At 49.8% G+C, this 21988-nt stretch overlaps 1 protein-coding gene across 2 annotated transcripts; it reads left to right on the top strand.

Moving 5' to 3' along the window:
• The first annotated feature begins 18909 nt into the window (after nucleotides 1-18909).
• On the top strand, nucleotides 18910-21529 carry LOC146763727 (uncharacterized). Of its 2 annotated transcripts, XM_085567570.1 has the most exons (4): nucleotides 18910-19879; nucleotides 20022-20203; nucleotides 20351-20471; nucleotides 21069-21529. In XM_085567570.1, exons 1-4 carry the CDS (start codon nucleotides 18910-18912, stop codon nucleotides 21077-21079), a joined length of 1284 nt encoding a protein of 427 aa, XP_085423696.1. In that variant the 3' UTR covers nucleotides 21080-21529. The 2 variants fall into 2 exon arrangements, with proteins under 2 accessions (XP_085423696.1, XP_085423695.1); XM_085567569.1 differs by having other exon boundaries at nucleotides 20351-21529.
• The last annotated feature ends 459 nt before the right edge of the window (nucleotides 21530-21988 follow it).

Consider the following 21988-nt stretch of genomic DNA (forward strand, 5'->3'; position numbering starts at 1 on the left):
TCATAGGGAGCTCTTTTCTTCCCAGCTGTGAAAACAGAATTCACTGCTTAGTTTTAAGACTAGGATAAAAAAAGACACTATGTTCTGTGCTGGGTGCTCCTGGCCAACAGCCAAAGAACACCCAATATATGGAGACAGTCTTATCTTTATACTGTTACATTGCTGAGAAACATGCATATTCATGTGTTTCATGCCTTATTCAAACATTCTGGGGAACTTTCTGATGTTTTGGGAACTCCTTGTTTCACTTCTTCTTCCAGCTTATCTGCATGACATCCTACGTGTCAGGTCAATATTTTTGATTGATAATTTCATGTCTTCTTGTGTCTCCATCCTGCTGTTTCACATCCTCTGATAAGGGTTTAGTATGTCCTCTATAAATTTAGCATGGTATTCTCTGATTGTCCTCTGGTGCTCTGGTTTGTGTCAGGGTTATCACTTGGACAGATTGGTCAGTGGACGCCTTACACTGCTTATAGTTACAGAAAAGCATTTTGTTTTCCCTTATGTTTTGCTAAGGTCTATAACACAATACATTCATCACACTCTTGTTTCCGTAAGTGATACTCAGATGTTATATTCATTACACTACTATTTCTATGAGCAACACAGTGCACACTTAAGCTGATGGATTCTATTCTATTAATGTTAAAAACAGGTTAGAAACTGTTGTAAAGTAGTTGATAGTAGTTAAGCATGCACTCTGAGTTTCGTTATGGTAAAAGGGGTTTAAAGGGGTAGTTGTAAGAAATACAGTACTCAACGTACCATGTTACACCTGAGTGAAGTGCACCATCCCCCAAGCAAATGGAGCCAGCCTGGACAGAACTCTGATGGGCAAATCGAGCACCTTAAACCTTAAACCTTCATGCACATGAAGGATCCAAAAAGAAACCAATCCAAAAGGAACAAAAATCAGGATAAAAAGGGGGCTTCTGACCCACTGAACCTGTGCCACTCCATCTGGGACGGCGGGGACCTCGCTACATCGCTGCTGAGAAGACCCAGTGCCAGCGCTGCAGCATCCTCCATGGGAACCTGCCGCGCTCCTGCCCCAGATCCCTGGTCTCTCTAGCCCCGGCTAGCTCCTCCTGGGGCGAGAGTGGGCAGTGGAGGCACCCTCCGCTGCTCCCAGATGGGGTTTAGAGGGTGCCTTCGTGGGTCCCTGGGTGGCGCAGGCAAGCCTCGTCGGTGAGAAAGAAAGGGCGGATCCAGCTGGGGGCCAAGTCCACTTTATTCGGGCCAACGGGCCAAACGTGCAGGAACAGTACCAGCCAACTGGAACCCCGAGAGGGGTCTGACACTGGGTTATAAACCTTTAGGGAGGGTTAAAACCCTTGGGGAGGGATATCGGTGAACCAATGAGGAGAGGGGAAGGGAGTGGCTCCGGGATGGGGTGATCTGACCTGGTCCAATGGGGGAAGGATATGGGAGGGGCCCCAGGCCCTCGTCCAACCACTCGGTGCCCTGAGCAGAAGCTTCTAGATGGAGGGGAAGGAACACTGAGTGACAGACAAGGCACCTGGGAGGAGACAGGGGAATGACTTTGCACTTTCCAGGATGATGGACAAATACTGGAAAGGTGGGAAGGGAGGACCAGGCGGGAAAACAGGGAACAAACCAAGTGGTAATGGGGGTGTACAGGGACAAACCAATGGATAATACAGAAATATTAAAACATATAAATTACACAACTCCACAGGAACCCTCCTGCATGCTCACGGGCCCCCTTGCTTTAGGCCTTTTTCTTATAATAAGTGTTGAAATCACTTTAGTACCGGAAGTGTGCTCTCGTTTTTATCATTAACAAGCTGCTAAAAAGAGTTATAATGGATGCTTTTTCTCAATACTTATAATGACGAACAATGTGCGTAAGCTAATACATAAATGTGAAAGTCAATATTATCTGGTCGTTTTTCACAGAGCTGTTCATCCCAGAGCTGGTGCTTGTTTTGAAGGAGCTGTTGCTAACTGTAGAGGGCAGTTTGTAGATGGCAGGGAACAGTGCTAATTCATTACTCCACTCCCAGAAGCCTTCAGCTCCAGCCATTTCAGTGAGGACTGAGGTCTCTGTGTCAGCACAGAGAAAGAACAAGGCTGGGCTTCTTTGTGGCAGCTTGGACTGTCTGTGTTTCAAGCTCTCCTGGGTGCCCTTTGTACTGCAAATACTTTGAGTTTATTGGGATACTTCAAAACTTCTGAAGTTTTGAACATTTGGAAGGATTCTGGCTCTTTCAAGAGCAGGCTTCCAACTGCCAAGTGAGATATATCACTATAGATGGGACAGAATTATATTTATATGGATGTAGTTACATTTATAGATTTTTAGATTTACATTTATATCTTTCAAGAGTAACTTTTACATAGCTACATTGACATGCATACATTTACATGCTTGGATATAGATTTAGAAATGTGCATAGTTATTCAGTTGGAGGTATGTGGAAGTTTAGATGCATAGATTGAGCTGTGTAGGCCTAGGCTGCATTTTGACCTCTTTCCCCCCTCAGCTGCCTTTTTCACCTCTTGCTTTTCCCCTGTGCCCCCTGTGTCCCCTCTCCCTGTGCTGGTCCGAGCTGGGGCCGGGCCGGGCGGAGCAGCAGTTCCAGCCCGGGTGTCCCTGGAGCGCTGGGAGCTGCCGCTGGCCCCAGGCACTGTCCCCTGAGGAGCTGCTGAAGGACGGTGACACCGAGGGGCCGAGGGCGGTGGCACTGAAGGGACGGTGACCCTGAGGTGCTGCTGGGGCTGAGGGTGTGGGGCAGCCGGGGGCCATGGTGGCACTGAGGGGACAGGGAAGTGGCACAGGCCAAGGGCGTGGCGGGTCTAAGAGATCTAGGAGATCACTCAGCCCCGAGGTTCGTGTGGCACTGACTGTTCATTTCCCAGGCCATCCCTTATACAGAGCATTTGAAATTGGGATATTCTCGTTGGTCTGAACTCCATGGCCCTTGGGATCTGGCCAGTGAAATGCTTGCAGCTTCACAAGAGATCTGAGAGGGAGAAGCCCCGGTCAGTCAATCCCAGGGCTTGGCAGCAAGCTCATCTATGATATTCGCTAACACCAGCCATTGGGTGCCTTCTTTCTGTTCAGTTCTGTCAGGTCTCGGTTTGGTTTCAGTGATGTCGAGTTGAGATTAAAGGCATAAAAAGGTTGCGATTTTTACAATAAAGGGATCTCATTTGGATGCATGAGGGGTTCTGTATTGCTTTGTTCCCCACTGCTGAATCCAAATCTACCTTTGGGGAATGCTAATTCAATAAATAGTCACTATACGTAAACAAAGCATGGGCTATCATTCTCAAAAAACTTAGAATTGTCTCAAGGTGTTTTGTTTTGCTTGGCAGAATACCTCATGTGTGGGGAGTTATATTTTATGGACCGCCTTAAGATAAGAGATACTGCAACCCTACAAAATCAGATCAACTAAAGCACTCCAGATCTATCAGTAATAATTAACAAAGTCTGAACTTGTATTTTCTATCTCAAGGCTTTGTACATCCATCCATCCATCCATCCATCCATCCATCCATCCATCCATCCATCCATCCACCATCCATCCATCCATCCATCCATCCATCCATCCATCCATCCATCCATCCATCCACACAATACCACTGTGATTAACTACACTGACACACAGGTTTGCATAACTATTATTTTCCCAAATACACTGGAGTATGGTGGAGCAAAAGCAAACATAGATTGCAGCGTCTAAAGACGCTGCATGTGCTTAAATGTTCCCTTTGTGTTCACAGCTTTTAATTATAATTTACCTTTATAAAGAAAGGTACTATAAATAAAGGTACTAAAGGTTCCCATGAACTCCACAGATCTGAGAGAGGTCTTTGAAGGCTAGGTCTGTAAAAGGAGAGGTGTTTCATTCGGAGGTTTTGGTTGCAGAGTTTCCTGACTCTTGAGTATTTGCTACCTGTTTACAGTGTCTATAAAAACATTTTCATGCTGAAAATCACTGACAACTACCTTCCAGATTTATTCCTGGTTAAGCACCCATGCCAACTCCTGTTGAAGCCCAATAGCAGGTTTCTGAATATAGCAGGAATTGGATTAAAGCTAAAAGGTCTGCCACTGCTATCACTGAAATACTAATTTGCATGTTTTCTTTCTTTAGAACCAAATTATGACCATGGCATTTAATATAATCACAGAACTGAGGTCATTTGAGGTCATTTGAGGTAAAAACTATGCATGGGAAGGTAATAACAGGAATTTCTATGTTTGCGCTCATCTCGTTTGAGACAATGAGCGCAGTGTCACCTGTGCAACCCTGGATATGCCTTGAAGGTGCAATGCTTAATTTGTAATCAAAGGGGAAATGTATCTAAATTTATTAGGATAACCAGTTACTTTGCAAATAGACTGATAGAGAAACTTAGCAATATTTAAGGAGTAAAATCCCAAGGCTATCAGGAAAGTGTACATATGCTTTTCATTGCTTTATAGAATTTTCTTTGATACAATCTGACTTCCTTTCTCAGTTAAAAAGATTTTTAAAAGAGAAATATCTGGGCTTTAGCTGTGTGTCTGGATATGAAGCCACATGAGGTTTTTGAAGGGCCCCACACAAGTGTTTCAAGTTTTCTGTAAGCCTCCAGGTTCCCCAGCCCCAGGAGCACCAGTGGCCGGTTTTGTTGGTTTTGCATGGGTCAGTTTTTGGGGAGGAGGAAAGAAGCCAACCGGGAAAGTGAGGCATTTCTGTGAGGAGCTGCCATAAGCTTTCCCTGTGCCAGGCAAAAGCAATCACGGAGTGGCTCTGAGAGCAGGAGGCACTGCTAAGCCAATTAGAAAAGCTGGTGCCGCCCGTAGCACAGCATTTTGAAGAGAGACAAAAAGAGAGGGAAAGAAGCCGGCTTTGTGTGTGCCCCCGAGGGTGCTGCGGGGCAGCGGGGCCCCTTCCCGGCGGGCTCGGGGCTCTTTCCCAGCAGGGCCGCCGGGCCGTGCTGCCGGGGCTCATCCCAGCGCCGCCGGCAGCTGCGGCCGAGGCCAGGAGCGGCCCCGGGGCCAGGAGCGGGAACGCTCCCGCTGCCCGTGCCGGGAGCAGCCCCGGGACGGCGCCAGGGGAGGCCGGCACGGCCCCAACTGAGCGCGGCAGGGCCAGAAGGGCCCACGCAGCCACCGCCACCTCGGCACGGCCAGCGAGAGACTTTGCCTGCCCGGCCAGCGGCAGCTGCCGCCGCAAAGCAAAGCACAGAACCTGCGCAGGGGAGCGCTCTCTTCACTGGCAGGGCCGGGAGAGCCATTTGCAGGCATTAATCACTGCACGGGGGAATAGAGGGCGCAACACCGCCTGCTACAGCTAAAGAAATGCAGGATTTGTTAGGATTAGACTTGCCCTCAACACGTTCCTTTTCTGGGAATTGCTCACAAGCATTTCCTCAATGCAACTGGCAAATGCTTTTGCTGACTGAAGCCACACTGCGTCTTTCCTTCAGAAATGAATAAAGGAAACACAAGTTGCCTGCTGAAACCCTTCTGCTCCCTTCCAAATCAGATCACTAGTCAAGCACAAAGCTCAGGCTCATCCCCCATTCCCTCTGAGAGATAGGAGGTAATATTTTGCTGCAGCCGAAAGGTCATTACAAAAAAAGAATGAAAGTTGTTGGTGCTAGGTGTTGTTAGTTATGGTTTGCATTTGTTCAAGTTCATTTGTTGGGTGTTGCTGTGAGATGGAAAAGGGCGGGGTGGGGGGGTAGGGGCGGTCTGAACACCAGACCAAAAGAGAAGTACACCCAGCTCAGCTGAATCCTTGCTAAGAAGAAGGTTCTCTTTTGCTTTAATGACTTTGTCTCCATTTAAATGTACCTAAGAGTTTATCTCTAACACCTCTCTCCCAGCAGCTCCGAGCTGCGGTGTGGCACAGCGCTTGCTGTGTGCCAGAGAGCACAAAGCAGGCTGGCCTGCCGGCCCTGAATATTTCTGCAGAGCACTCTGCAGCTCCCAGCTTTGCTGTGGCTCAGTGCAGAGCTGCAGGATCGCAGGCGCTGCCTCCCAGAGCTGTGTGAGGCACTGGCTCCTGCAGCCGTGAGCTGACAAGCTGTCCCTGCCTCCCGCTGGCCTCGGGTCCCCTGGCACAAGTGCCGTGCCCGAAGGACGCTGCCCTGTGCTCCAGCCTGCCGAGCAGCCCGGCTCCCTGCCCCGGTGCCCAGGGTGCTGCACACACTGCTGACCTTTGCCAGGAGTCGCAGGGCAGCGGCACAAGAGTGGGAATGCTGAGCCAGGCCAGCGGGCCTCGGCTGCCCTTGGCCTTTCTCTCCTCGGGCAGACTCCAGAGGGCCAATGCCTCCAGGCTGGGCTGTGCCCAGCAGGGCTCCGCTTGCCCTCGGGAGCAGCCGGCTGCGCTTGGGCTCTGAGAGCGGAGGATGCGCCCGCTGCCAGCAAGAGGCACGCAGGGCCGGGCTGTGCCTCCTGCAGCTACCAGGGCCTCCTTGCAGCCTGGCCCTGCCGAGGCTCAGGCTGCTCCGGGCTCTGCCAGGGCTCTGCTGCGGCTCCACGCCGGGCAGGGCCGGGCCCGCTCTCAGCTCACACTCGCTGACAGCTCTGCACCGCCGGAGACCTTTCAGAGCACCTCTCTGATCTTTCTGCTTTCTCCGCTGAGCGAGGCTCTCCTCCAGCCAAAGACATTGCCCTTCACGATACAAATCCAAGTGGCAGGCACAAAAATGCTCTTGAGTCACAGCTGAAGGCCTGCATCTGCACAGGATATTTTGGCTGCACCACTTGCCCTTTGCTTTTTCCTGCAAATGCCATTGCCATTTCTGCCTCAACTGGATGTGCCACAGATATGCCAAAAGGGGTCAGTGGGCCATATTCCAAAGGCAGTGTGGTCTGGAGAGGATGAATGGAGAAGAGCCTTCCCCACTTTCGGTGTGTCACTTTCCACCTTTAAGAAACAACAGACAATTCAGAAGGAAATATCAAGCTTATTCACACAGTGAGAAGGAAGGGAATCTTCAAGGTGAGTTGTGGTTTCAGAAACTGTATTAATTTCCATTCCAACTCTTCCAAGTCCTATTAGACAACCCTACCCTAACCTACAATCCTACTCTAAGTAAATGGTAATGGTCCTTATGTGATTATCACATTCTTGTGTCCTTCCCCTTCTTCAATGAAACAATCAGTGGCATCAGTCTGGATGCAGGCTCAGCAAATGTTACAAATGGATGCAGCCAAAAGGAAAAAAAAAATCAACAAAAACCAAGGAAGCATGACTTTCCAAGCTCAGTATTTCACAGGATTCTTCTGGCTCCTAGAAGAATGCAGAAAGAGGACCAATGGGACCATCTGCACTTCCATCTTTATGTGCAGGATGTTGCCATCACAAGCAAACCTGGCCCAGAATCCTACTCATCTGTTCCATCTTGCTGGGATTTTTGCCCTGCCAGTGCTCTAGAAATGGTGTTTTCTGTCCCTGGGGTTTCTTCCTTTCAGGAAGCTCCAATGACTCACATAGGTCCCTGTGTTGGAAAGACAGGCACCGTGCTAATTTCCAAAGGCACACAGAGCAGTGTCTGCCTTTCCATGCCCTGCCCCTCCTGTGCTGCATGGCACCTTCCTTCCCAGCAGGGGCAGCCGAGTGGCGCTGGGTCCTGCAGTTCCCTCTCTGCCACACAACCTGGCAGTCAGCCTGGGCCAGTTCCCCTCTGCCTGAGCGTGCCAGGCAGCAGACGGGGCTGGGACAAATCCCTCTCAGCTGTCCCTGTTTGTGTGCCAGAAACCTCTAAGGGTGGGGTGGGGGGCACAAACCAGGGCCCCTCAGAGGCTCACAGTGAGCCCCTCACAGCCTCTCCTGCCCACAGCCAAATCTCTCCAGAGCACAGGAGAAATGTAAGTATGGCTGAAGGCCAAAATTACAGGTTCCTGAACTATGGGCTACTTGCTACTTCTGCATGCCACTTCATTGTGCTACTTGCTGCTCAAGTTCCTTCTACTTCCTATAAGCTACTTCTCTTTTGTGGTTCCCCCACTGATGCAACCAAAGCTACAGCAGATGCTGCTGTGCTGCAGGGACATTTTTAGAAGGGGACCTTGGTGGAAATGGTGCCAGGAAATGGCAATGGGATTTTGTCCAATGGCACACAGGACATGGGACAGGAGAGAAAGACAGCAGGATCAGGGAGTATTTGCACCTTACTGAGACAGGAGTTTCATTCCAGTAAGGAACTTCCTGATCCATGTCCACTTTGGGGCCCTAGGGTTGACCTGTCAGCACTTCAGGCGGCATCTACCCACAAGTGCCGGCCACTGAGCTCCATCTACTCTGCTCAGGAGTGAGCTGAGCAAAGAGGCCAAAATCAGCTGAGGAGAATAAAAAAATTCTGTGCAATTAGGAAACCAATCAAAAGAATTCCACATTCTAAATGAAACAAACCAGTTTTTTACACTGTCCCCAGCAGTGGATTTGATTCCCTGGAAGCTTTAGGTTGTAGCTCCCTCCCTCTGGAAGGGATACACACACAATAATGCCCGTGTGGACTGCTTGTTCCTTGTGACAGCTCTGTGTGCATTGCAACTCTGCCCTCAGCTCACAGTAGGTGCGGCGGCTCCCTGCCACGACCTCGGGCAGGTGGGATGAGCCGGCTGGCACTGCCCATGTGAGGCCGGGTGGCCACCACGAGAGAGGCACCCCAGGGGAACGGCATCTGCCAGCCTGGTGGTGCTGAGTGCTGCGGCGTGGGTTACGCAGCTTTGGTAGTTCCACACGCTGAGAGGAGGTGAAGGGATGAGAGAAGGACACTTGTATGCCAGCCCAAAGAGTCTTTATTTTCCCCAGGCGGGGCAAGAACAAAGGTGCTCTCTGAGTGGGTGCAGGAACAAATGCCAAAGAAATCAAAGATTACAGCAACTCAAATAGGGGCTGGGTGGACATGGGTGCAAATCTGTCTCGCCCAATGGAGGTAAACCAGAGAGGGATGAAACCAATTACAGCAACCTATGATAACATAGCACGGTTAGGCACCAAGTCAGGGGACAAATAGAAAAACTGACCTGGGGTGATTGATACAGAACTTTCTTGAAGAAACTCAGGGTGGTTGCAGGATTCACAACCAAAAGAGTATGAACAAACTCTGATTGATGCAACCAAAAAAGGAGAAAGCAGGGAGAAGTGAGAAGATTGACAGATAACTGGGGACCCAAGTGGTGGGAACTTTTGGGCCAAACAACTTGGATCAAACCAACCATGAGGGGACAAACCGGGGAACATAAATGATAACTAACATTAATAAAACCAACTGACTAAATCAAACCACACCGCAACAAGTAGGGGTCCCTGCACTGCCACCAGCACCACTTTGCAGGAATTGGCAGTTACTCAAAAGCAGCCCCATGGACCACATGCCTGGAATGCTGGGCCAGATTGAGAATATACTGACCCAGCTTCAAAGAGGTGTTGGTTATGAGAAGGATGTGCCAGCTTTTGACATCCCTGCGGATTACTTAGCTTGAGTGAAGGATATCCAGTCCTCACAGGAACTGAGAGAGAAAACACTAACAGGAGGGTGTCACATTACTCTTCTGGAGCAAACAGTATTTTGCATTTGCCCTATTGTCCTTTTCAGTTGAGGACTGTCAGAAATGAGTCTCTTATTCCTTTGCTGTTAGTTTCAAATCCTGCCACCAGCAGGATTGCTTTACAGGCAAGGAATGGGGTGCAGGCAGGCTCCAGGCAAACGCTTCGAGAAGCAAGGTGGGGAACAGTAAATACAAATGCAAGAAACAGAGCCAGGATACAACAGCAGGAAGTAAGAGTACAAGAACAGAGCACAGTGAGTGCAGGCACCCTGCCACGCAATTCACTTGAAATGCTCTTGCTTCCTCATAGCATTCCAGCAATACAGAAACAAAGTCCAGCACATGGAATCGCTCCTGTTCTGAAGCCCTGTTTCCCAGACAATCCTACCCAAGTCCTCGGAAGCACAGATGGGATCCCTAAGGTCCAGACTGGCAGCTGCAATGTCATCTTCAGATCTGTGAGTTTCATTAGTCACAGCTCTCCGAGTGCCTCTGTCCATGTACTCCATCAGCAGCCAGAACTCCTTGCCCACAAGGTGGCTGAAAGGAGGCAGTAAGGGCATGGAGATGAATGTGCAATACTACGTTGCTGTTTGGAAAAGACAGTGGTTGATTCTTGTTTCCAGGTTCCTTTTTAACAAGGACAGAAAGGGGGAATTACTTTATTTTGGCACCTACTAGTTTGTATCCATGTTCACTACTTTGCTCAAAGGCATAGGCTAAGCATTCCTAAAATAGTTTTACACATTTAAATCATTCCCACAAAATTATTTGCATTAGAATAGAGGTCTCTTTCAAAGTAATTTTGGGAACATCCCATGCTTCAGATTATCCTTTGATGGTCAAGAGCCCCCTAAAACCAATTTCTTCCCCTTAACGACATTGCAGCTATCTTCTCAGCAGGCCCACTCTAAATCTCAAGACTAAGATACCCACTTGCACACATCAATCATTTGTATGAGGAAATACAGGACCCAGAGCTGTCTGTTAAAGCATAAGGAATTCTCAATTGCTTACTTTCAAACATTTTCCCAACATTTTCCACTCACTCGTTCCGGCACACATTCCCTCCCTGTTCCATACCCCTTGCAGAGCCCTGCATGACTATCCATGGGCAGCAGGGAAGGGGGCAGTCACACAGGAGACACTGCGCCCACTGGGCTGGGCAGCAGCCAAAACCCCCTTGAGTCACAGCTGCAGGTCTGTATCTGCACAGGATGCTCTGGCTGCCGCATTCCTCATGGATTTTGGCTGGAAATGCAATTGCACTTTCTGCCTCAGGTAGAAGTACCACAGCTGTGCAAACAACAGCCAGTGGCTGTATTCCAAAGGCACTGCAGTGTGGAGGGAGTGATGCCTTAAAGACTGAGAAATGAAACAACACACTTTCCAGGCAATTTACGTATAGCAGGTAAGATCAAATCTGGTCTTTAACTGGAAGCCTCCAGGAACAGATACAGAAAAATGCCCACCCCCCATAGGGCCAGTCAATGTGGTTTTACAAGTTTGGGAAGTTAGCATACTTGACAAGAATTCCCAATTAGAAGCCAAGTAAAGGGGAAATTCCCCCACTTTGTTTCCACCTCTTCTGGGGCCCCTCTTTCTTTGTGACTAGCTGTACTAGCTGTTCTGGCTACAGGTAGTTTATGGGAAAGTGTAGTGAAGTGCAGTTCTCAATGTCTTGAAAACCTGTTTGAACTTTGGTTCCCCAAGGAGGCAAGATAGGATAGGAGCCAATGGAAGGTGTTTTGTCTTTCTGCCTATCAGGGGAGGAAAAGTACTGAAGTTACCTAGGAACTAGATAGCTATACAACAATAGTCTACAGAGCCATGAATATCTATGAAGAAAATATAAAAGCAAAAATAATTTTGGCATCAGAAGGAGACCCTTCCCCAATTCCTAACCGTGCCAAAACCACCACAAATGGGACTTTCCATCTTGTAAAAACAATGGATAATTCCAAAAGTTAATGTTGAGCTTATTCACAGGGTGACAAGGAAGGGAACCTTCCAATGGAGTTGAGGTTTGAAAGAGTTTTTATTCTGAGTCCCACTCATGGCTTGAACTGGAGCGAGCCATCCTGAAATGGTCATCACCACCTCCTGAACTCCTCCATTGCTTCACTGCAATGATCAGAGTTGCCCATCTGGAGAGAGGCTTGACTGCCTTCAAATACTGATACAGCCCAAAGGGAAAGCAACAACAGCAACAGAACCATTGCTTTGCAAACTCAGTGCCTCACAGGACCAAGAGAGATTCCCTGGTTTCCAGAAATACACAGAAACAGGACTGACAGGACCTTCTGCACTTCTGCCTTCATGTACAGGACCTTGCTGTCGCAGGCCAGTATGGCCCATAATCCCACTAATCTGTTCATCAAGGTATCTTCAGCATGACTTGAGTTTCCCAAATCTTCTACAAAGCAGAAGGGAACCAGACAGGTACCTTTGCTAACGTTAATGAAGGATTTCATGAAAGCAGGTGAATGAGAGCATTGCATTATAAAACTTCACATTCAAAAGTACACGAGTGCAGTTAGAATAAAACATATGAAACTAGGGAAACATCAGGACAGGATAAAAATAAACTACTTGACAGGAAGTGATGTATGAAAAAAAACCAACATTTCCGATGCATGGGCATGTATTTATAAGCTAAAACAGAAAAAGAACAGCAGAAATAATGAGGAATGAAGATTTTTAAATTGCACTGGGCAGAAGAGACACATGGGCAACCACTGTAAATACATCTGAGAGATTCAGCTTGGAGTTGTATTAGAGTGGAATACATTCACTGAAGATCTCTGGTGCACAAGTGCAAAGAATGAGGAAAAAAGGAGAAAAGTTTAATTTCTGAAAGTTCTTTAGACTCCTGGAAGTATTGTCTAGAGAACTAAAAATCTAAAGCCTCAGAGAACCTGAACCTAAAACATTCCCAGATACATTGATAAGGCATGATGTGCACATCTCTGCTGTTTTCAGAGTCAATGAAACTGACAATGAGTGTCTGGAGATTAGGAATGGAAACCCAGATTTTATCTCCATTATGCTAAGAACACCTTAATAAGGCACTTTAGGAGCCCAGCACTAACATTCTCACCCTGCTCTATTGACTTTACATTTGAATACAGGCTGGTAGGAGAAGAGGCTAGCTTTAATTTCTCCCCAAGTTGCCTGTTGCACTTTCAGGTTAGGAGTACATCTAAAATTCAGCTAATCACTCTCTTTTATTCATGAATAGTGGAATCACTACTGAACAGACTTACAGAGACAACCTTTTTCTCTTTGTACCTTCCTAAGTGGTGCCCTAACTAACAGGAGATTTGGGTAAATCACACAGAAAATCACCAAAATTGCTGAAATTAGCACTCAATTCCATTACAAAATCTTCTGAGAAAGCGCTTGACAGGATCACTAAACAAACTGAAACTGGGAAGAGAAACATGCATTTTAGCACTGATCAAGACAAAATAAAAATAAATCCTGTAAAAATTCCAAGTGAAAGATAAGGAGAAAGACCAGAAACAGAGGAAGAAACAGGCTCTGTCAGATGACCTGTGGAAGGTAACTTTGTGCCCCAGCACCGTTAGAGAATGCTCCCTGCCATTGGTGCAAGCAGCTGGAGATATAAATACTGATTGATTTGGGGGCCACAGTCTTGGTAGTGCAGAGGTGGTTCAATAACGTGACATGTTGGAGTACCCTCAGAGTAACTGGGATGCCTGAAAGGAGTGAACAGCTCACCACAGCTTGGCCTGCTCAGCTGCTTTTTCCTTCTCACCCTCCTGTGGAGGCTCTGAGATCTTCTCTTCCCTGATGGAAGTGCAGCTGCTGCCAAGGGAAAGGTCCCCGTACTGACTCATGGTTCCCTTTTCTTGCCAGCTGTGCCTTCTGCCGTCCCTGTCCAGGAGAGCTGCTCTGCACGGGAGGAAGAGACAGGAGAGCCTGGGAGCATCAGCAGCTGCAGTCCCTCCTGATCTAGTTCTCTTTATGGATTTGTAGAGTTACACTTTGATAGTTACAAGTATAGGGATATTGACATACGTAGACTGATATTTGTATGGGTGTCTATGTATGTATATTGTTATATTGATGTATGTATTTTGATCTGTTTACATCTGTAGTTATATTTACATACTTGTACAATTGTGTAGCTGTGTAGTTCTATTGCTGGGGTTGTATGGATTGTTTTATTGGCCCATTGATATTTGTATATTTATAGATAGGTTTCTTATGTGTGTATTATATATGTCATACATGTAATGAAATCCATAGTACATATTTACATCTGTATATTCTTATGTATTTACTTCTATTGAAAAATATATGGAGTTGCATAGTTCTAAAACTCTGTTAATTTAGTTCTGCATCTGAGAGTCTTTTGAGAGGGACATTGATATTTCTGTATTCGTACATGGGCCATATACTTGTAGTAATATGTAAAAAATGAAATTGTCCAACTTCAATTCATATTTGTGTATATTGAGTTGTAGGGAGTTGCAATAAATTCATTTTTTAACTGAAGCTGATATTTGTGTATATTTACAAAGCATGATTCTCACAATAGATTAGATTTTTAACTTAAATTTATATTTGCATGTTTATACATCGGCGGCACAAGTGTAGCAATTTAAAACAAATTTCATTTTTAAACTTAAGGGGTTTTTGCGTATTTGTACATTACTAGTGTGGGTGTAACTATCTGCAATAAATGCAATGGTTCAGCTGAAAGAAGTATAGGTTTGTGCTACCCAAAGCCAGGAGCAGATGCAAATGCTGGAGGATTTTGTCCATGAAAATCTCCAGCCATGTCCAGCACATGCCTCACTTGCACTCAGGCTGGGCAAGGGAAGTACAGATTTGGGATGGCAACAGAGCCACGTGCTGGCTCAGAACTCGCTGCAAAGGCCTGCTGAGAAAACTTTGGGAATCCACTGAGAGTAGAACTCCAAGCAGGAGCCACCCGGGAAGGACAAATCCACACCCATCCCAGGGACAGCTCTTTAGGCAGCGTGCCAAGTGTCCCTCTGAAGCTCGTCCTGGAGACCAGGAGCCAACAGGGATCCTGAGCCAGCTCTGCTGCCTTTGGCAGCACTTTGGCAAATGAGCTGCAGCAAGGGGGAGGCGACAGTGACTGTGACTGCTGCAGGCTGGGGATGAAGGAAGGGCCACGGACTCAAGTGCTGAATGCTCTATGCGGTAGCGCGCAGCTGCGAAAAGGGTGAAAGGCTTTGTGAGTCTGAAGTTAGAAAGTTTTCTTTCTGTAATCCCTGGAGCCTTCACCCCTCCTTGAGTTATTCCCATTGGATTTGACCCGTAATGTATTCAGGCTGGAGACTGTCCCTATTGGCTTCACCTTTTTACCTACACCCCCTATGAAAACTGTAACCACAAACCTGCCCGGTGTCACTTGTCCCTTCGGGGTTCAAGCAATACAACTTTCTGCGAACTGCATACAGGTGTCCTCTCTTTGTCTCTTTGTCTCGGGTCCTAGTAGCGCTCTCAGAGCAGCACTGCCCGCGTCACAGCGAACTCACTGCTACCTGGAAATCTCGGCAGAGACCCAGGGGCAGCGGCGTGCGCTGCTCGCCACCGGCCACCCACGGGCGGCTGCCAGCCGGCGCCTGGGGGCCCGGGGCCCGTGTGGAAAACGAGCAACAGCCCCAAAATCCAGGAGGCTGGAGAACTGGGAAGCAACGAGTTCTGACAAGCACTGAAATGATGGAAGCGAAGGAACTCCCAGGGAAATGAATACTATAATAAGTAGTACCAGAATACACAAATGCAGTAACACTAGGAGATGGTCGATATGACCCACAGGCAGCAGCTTAGAAAAAGATCAAGAGGATATTTTATATATTCTATTTATTATAGTATCTATATTAAAATATAAAATATGTAGTATATAGATGAGAAATTACATCTATGACATATATGATAAATTCATATGTAAATTCATATGTATTGTGTGATACATAATATATACAAATATTGTGTATCACATAATATTATATTATATATGTATCACATATCACATAACATTATAAATATATTTTAATATATTTTGATAAATATTTTCATTTCATATAGATTTGATATATTGCTCCAGCTTGGAAGAGTGAAGATGTTCTGCTGTCCAAAGCCTTCTGCCCACACAGCAGTCAGCCCTGTATCTGTGCATGCACACCCACCCACTGTCCTTGCTCTTCTCAGCATCTCGGGGCTGCTGTTTGCACAGAATTGGGATGAATTTAACTCGACAGACCCACAAGTGGGGTGTCCAGATTGCCATGAACACTCATGTGGCAGGGCACAACTCAGAGCTCTCAAATCACATTATCACAGGTCCTTTCATTCCCGCTGGGCACTGAGGAACTCCTAAAAGCACCAAAGATACAGAAAAGAAGTGGAAAAACTTGGCATCATGCTACTGCTGGAATCCTCATGGAGGGCACAAATCAGAGCTCTCAAATCACATTATCACAGGTCCTTTCATTCCTGCTGGGCACTGAGGAACTCCTAAAAGCACCAAAGACACAGAAAAGAGGTGGAAAAACTTGGCATCATGCTACTGCTGGTATCCTCTGTTGGGTTTCTTAAGGTCGTAGATATCCAAAACCAAGGAAAATTGCTCAGCAGCAATAGCCCAATTGGGAATGATTTTCTTGACTTGGCAATACTGGGGTGTTAACAGTGGACTCTGTCCTTGGTTCAAATCACCAGCTCTCACCTGCAGACAAAAGCACCATCACCAGCAGAAGCTACATCAGTCAATTTTCTCAAAAAGCTGTGTTGAATTTGTGAGAGGAAAGGAAAACATGTCAGACCCTGTGGATTAATGACAAGACTCTGAGCAACATTTCCAAAGCAAAGGGCAGCAGCTTCTCTCTGGGACACTCCTTGTGCCCCAAGGCAGCCGGGCTGCCCTGGCTGCCCAGGGCCCTGCGCTCCGTGGGCTCTGCAGAGCTGCACAGCGGGGAGGCAGCTTCGGGCACCTCAGCCCCTGGGCAGGAGTGGCTTCTTGCTCTGGACAGCTCCCTGTGGGCAAGTGCAGGGTGCTGGCCTTCTGCTCTTGGCCCTAGCCCGGCCTTGCAGGGCTAATCCTCTTCCCTGTCTCAAATGTCCCAAAGACAGACTTGTTTGTTTCCAGCTCTGCACAGCACTGATTGCACCACAAAATACTGAAGGACTGAGGGCTGAACAATAGGCCCTGACTGAAGCCTCAACAACAGGACCTAAGCCAAAGCTGATCATCTGATCTTTCCAGCCAAGCGTTCTATGTATCTGCTCCTTAAGCAAGTGTTGCTATGGAAAGGATCGATGCATCCATTCATTGGTGAAACACGGCTTCACCTTCTGGCATTAGGAAACCAAATAAGGCCAATCTGGCCTTGGTTCCTCCTTGAGCCCTGGACAGGCTTGGGGAGAAAACTAAAAGTGAATGAAACCAGATGTCCCCTCAGCAGGAGCTCTGTCACACTGCTTGTCCAGCACTTTCAAAGCTGGGCTACTCTCACAGTGCAGTCGGAAGCCTCTTGGCCAGCAAAGGTGGAGGCACTGTGGGATTTCCCAGTTCCCAGCCGTGGCTTTCCAGGGCTTGGCTGGAACAGCTTCCCCCAGCTGATGTGCAGCTCTGGATGAAGGGGAAAGGATTGGGGTATCTGGTGATGTATCTTTCTTAATCACTAGAGGCAACCCTTTGTAATAATGCTGAGGTGCATTGCTTAGCTTATCCTTTTATTCCTTTTTGCACTTTTGCATTACAGTAAATGACACTATTCCTTCAGCTGGTGTCTGTGTCTGCATCTCTGATCCTCCCCACCATCAAAACAAACACACAGCCAGTTTAGCACAAGACTGGCCTCCCTGCCAGCCTATCTCTTGGAAAATACCTGCATGGCCCCTGATGGCCACCTCAACAAATGAAATTCCCACTGTGCAACTTTCTTTTCTGCAGGCAGGTGAGAAAAGGAGCCACTCCCACCTCTGGACACCTCCAGAAACCAACTACTTTCAGCAGTCACAACCCTGAAACGTCAACCTCCTTCTTTAACCTGCCACTGGGAGCTCCCACCAAGAAGTCTTTGTCCAAGGACAGCCACAGAAGTGCTTGAGGATGGAGCAGTTTGAAACACAACTCCTTCAGAGTTTAAACCCCCCTTTATCAAATGAACACACACCAACCTGTCCCAAAGGGAAAGCAGGCAGGAAGGAGAAGCTCCTCTCCCACAACAGCAAACTCTCTGTGCTTCCTTCTGTTCCAGCTGGAGAGTGGAGGCCATGGGCTGTTCCTCAGTTTGGGAAGGAACCCTAGGAATTGGCCTGATCTGGGACGACAGCAAAGGGAAGTTCCCCAAAAAGTAGGAAAAGATTCTCTGGAAGCAACAAATTATGACAACATTTCTGCAGAAAATTAAAAAAACCCTAAAATTAAGCATTTCAAAAAGTACACAGACTAAAATTTGTGCCCCAACACGACAACCACAAAGTCTCTGTGGTGTGTCAGGAAGCTCGGGAATGAACCTGCAAGGCTTGGATAGGCATCATTGGTGTGCGTCCCCCAGAGCACAAGCAGCTCCCCAACAAGACTTGACTAAAGGACAAAGCTTCCCCCTCCAGCTCTCCACAAGCAGCTCTAGGGAGTCTCTCTCCATTGCAAGACCTCCTTTGTCAGTCTACAGCGACAAGAGTTGGCTGCAGGAGGCATTTGCATTGGAACTCTCCCCCGATGGGGGGAAGAAAAAGAAGAGGTGATTCCTGAGGAAAGAAAACTGCAATGTGGTTTGGGAAGACATAAGCACGAGTTTGCTACAACTCTAGGCCAAAAATCCCTTGCATAAAGCAACATCCATCCATGGGGCAGCACTACAGCTTTGAAGACAATGCAGACAAAATTTCTGGCCCTTCTTGCTGCTGTTGCTGACTCCACCAGTGATATGCCAATTCTGCCAAAGACAGGCAGACACGGTGAGACAAAACCAGCTAGTCTGCTGAAAAGGAGGCCAAAGGAATGTTTTCCAATCCCCCCTTTTCATCCTTTCCCCAGCCAAGACAGAGCAATGTCCTCTCTCTTTGTAGCCGATGGTGACCCAGGCGCGGGATGCAGCGTGGGGACAGAGCCCGCCGCCGCTCCCAGCGCCCTCGCCAGGGGCTTCCCCTGCCCTGCCCAGCCGTGCCGTGCCGTGCCGAGCCGAGCCCGGCCAGCCCCGGAGCCGCCCCGCCCGCGCTGTGCCCGCGGCCCCGGCTCTGCCGCGCTCGTCCCCGCCGAGCCCGGCCCGCGCCGGGGGCCCGAGCGCAGCGCCCCCCTCAGGCCGCGCGCCGCCGGCGCAGCCGCGGCCGTTGCGCTGCGGCCGTTGCGGCGGCACTCGGCGATCGGTGCCATGGCGGAGCTGCCGCTGCCCGCCGGGCTCTGCGCCAGCACCTTCCCCGCCAAGCTGTGGCGCCTGGCGAACAGCCCCCGCGTCCGCTCCGTGCGCTGGGACAGCCGGGCCCAGGGGCTGCTCATCGACCGCTCCCTCTTCGAGCGGGAGCTGCTCAGCCCGGGCGACGCCCAGGGGCCGGCCCCGGGCACCTTCAGAGCCACGCGGTTCCGCAGCTTCGTGCGCCAGCTCCACCGCTACGGCTTCCGCAGCGTGCCGGGCCGGGCTGGCTCAGCCGCGCCGGGCGATGCCGGCGCCTGGCTCCACTACAGCAACCCCTGCTTCCGCCGCGACCGCCCCGACCTCCTGCTCCGCATCCGGCGCCGGAGCGCGGCCACCAGGCAGCGGCCGGCGGCGGGGCGGGAGGGCCGCCGGCGCCCGCCCTGCGGCTCCCAGCAGCTCCCCGGGGCGCGGCCGCTGCCGGACGGGCGGGGCGGGCGCGCTCGCTTCCAGCCGCTGCCCACGGAGCGGCCGCCGCTGCCGCCCGGGCGCCCGCCCAGCGGCTTCCTCCTGCTGCACCGGGAGCGGACGCTGCCGGACGGGCGGGAGCTGCGCAGCCCCCGGCCCGGCCGCTTCCAGCAGCCGCCCGGGGAGCGGCCGCTGCTCGCCCGGCGCCCGCCCTGCGGCTTCCACCTGCTGCACCGGGACCGGTCGGTGCCGGCCCGGCGGGAGGGGCCGAGCCGCTTCCAGGAGCTCTATGGGCAGCGGCCGCCGCCCGCCGAGCAGGAGGTGCTCCGGATCGCGCCCTGCGACTTGCTCGGTTTCTGCGGGGAGCCGCTGCTGCCGCTCGGGGAGGCGCGGCCCCGCAGCCGCTTCCAGGACCTGTACGGAGAGCAGCTGCCTCCGGTCGACCGGGAGCTGCTCAGGATGCAGCCGGGCAGCTTCCAGCCTCTCCACAGGGAGCAGCAGCCCCCAGCCTCCGTCCCACGAGGTAGGAAAAGAGCTGTAGCTCTTTGCTTTCCCAAAAGGTCATGAAAAGTGACTGAACTATTTTTCCACAAGGCTCTGTCATTCTTGCCCCAAAATCGTCAAGCCTATCGAGAAGCCTGACCAATGTGTTTGGATTCTTGCAGCTGCCTCGGGCACTTCAGCCCCCAGTGCTCCACCTGGCAGTGCTGCAGCATCAACAGCCTCCAGCTCAGCACAGAAGGCACCTGGGGAAGAACAATTGCCACCAGTGGATCTGGGCTTTGCCATAGAGCAAATGATTCGGGAGATCAGGAGGTCCGTGTCTGAAAGGCCTCCCTCTTCTCAGGTAATCCCATTGGAGAGGAATGGAAGACGCTGGGCTGAGAGATTTTGAACATTGTTACATGGAGAAGTGGAGTAATTGTACCTTGATGTGATTCCAACAAAATACTGAATGATCTCTAATTTTCTTTTTTTCTACTGTTCTTTCAAGGCGAGTATTAATGTTGCTCCTGAGTCTTCAGGAGGGGAGCCTGTGCAGAGAGCTGCAGCAGAAGAAACTCCATCTGGCACCGAGAGCTGCGGGAACAGTTCTCCAGAGCCCGAGGAGCCTGGTAAGGACAGAGCCCCCATTGGTTTAGAGAGGTGTGAGACGGCTGCTCTGAGCCTGCCTCTGGCAGGAAGGTGAGATGAGAAAAGTTGAGTTCTTGTCTGCAGGGTTGGTGCTTCCCAGTGCCTTTAGTTCAAATCCTGTACAGGCACGTGCCTGAGCCCTGCCCTCCACGCTTCTGCAGAGGCTCTGACAGAGTCCTCTGCTGTGGCAGGGGAGCAGGGAATAAACCTGACCTTGTGGGAGTTGTGTCACCAAGCTGGGTGTCCCAGTTTGGTTCATAACTCAGCCCCCAGCAGCCTTCAGCCATTTCAGTGAGGGCTGTGGTGTCTCTGTCACTGGCACTGTCTCTGTTTCAAGCTCTCGTGGGTGCCATTTGCACTGTGAGTGCTGAAACTTCATCAGGATACTTAAATACTTTATGCTGTGCAGTTTTGAACACTTGAAAGGATCCCTGTTTTTTAAAGAGCAGGCTTCAAATTGCCAAGTGAGAGTCTGCCTTTCAGGCCATCTTTTAAAGTCCCTCATGGACGGACAATTGGTGCTCAGGGGATACTTGGGCAAAGGCCAATATTGACTCCGTGTTTCCTTTGCTTCCCAGATCCAGTGTGATTGACTTCCCCAGGAGGTTTGCCCTGTGTGGCTGGAAGAGACAGAGGGAGAGCCTGTGACCATCGGGCAGGTAGAATTCCTCTGTCTCTCGTAATATTAATAGATGTGTATAGTTATGTAGTTGTATGTATAGGTTTATATAGTTATATTTATCCAGGTAGATGGTTAGAGGTCTGTATAGTTAATTTATTTTTAATTTTAGGTGTATATATTTATATTTTTTGATGTGCAGTTATAGTTATAGATGTCCATAGTTGCATTTATACATGTGTATAGTCGCATTTATAGATGCAATATAATTACATTTATAGAAAGGCATCTTTATTTTGATATATGGGAATTTAGTTACATAGATTGGTATCTGTATAGGTATAGGCCTCTTTGTAACTTCCTCCCCTGCTCTGCTTCCTCCCTAACCTCTTGCTTTTCCCCTGTGCCCCCTGTGTCCCCTCTCCCTGTGCTGGTCCGAGCTGGGGCCGGGCCGGGCGGAGCAGCAGTTCCAGCCCGGGTGTCCCTGGAGCGCTGGGAGCTGCCGCTGGCCCCAGGCACTGTCCCCTGAGGAGCTGCTGAAGGACGGTGAGAGCGAGGGGCCGAGGGCCGGTGGCGCTGAAGGGACGGTGACCCTGAGGTGCTGCTGGGGCTGAGGGTGTGGGGCAGCCGGGGGCCATGGTGGCACTGAGGGGACAGGGAAGTGGCACAGGCCGAGGGCGTGGCGGGTCGAGGGGGACGGGAAGGGTCAGAAGGGCCTGAGGGGGCGAGAGGACTGTGAGGGCTGAAGAAACTGAAGGGGGCTGGGGCTTTGCCCGGAGCATGGCGGGGCTGAGGGGATGGAGGGGCCGGCAGGGAGCACAGAGGGCTCCGGGACTGCAGCTCTGCCGGGCCTTGGAAGCAATTCCAGAGCCTCCGCTT

This window comes from Lonchura striata, chromosome Z (genome assembly GCF_050655825.1).
Source record: "Lonchura striata isolate lonStrDom1 chromosome Z, ASM5065582v1, whole genome shotgun sequence".
In the NCBI taxonomy this organism is placed as follows: Eukaryota; Metazoa; Chordata; class Aves; order Passeriformes; family Estrildidae; genus Lonchura; species Lonchura striata.

Coding starts and splice junctions, on each gene's coding strand:
- LOC146763727 (XM_085567569.1), top strand. CDS start 18,910: ATGGCGGAGCTGCCGCTGCCCGCCGGGCTCTGCGCCAGCACCTTCCCC. Junction 19,880..20,021: donor CCCAGCCTCCGTCCCACGAG/GTAGGAAAAGAG, acceptor GGATTCTTGCAG/CTGCCTCGGGCACTTCAGCC. Junction 20,204..20,350: donor AAAGGCCTCCCTCTTCTCAG/GTAATCCCATTG, acceptor TGTTCTTTCAAG/GCGAGTATTAATGTTGCTCC.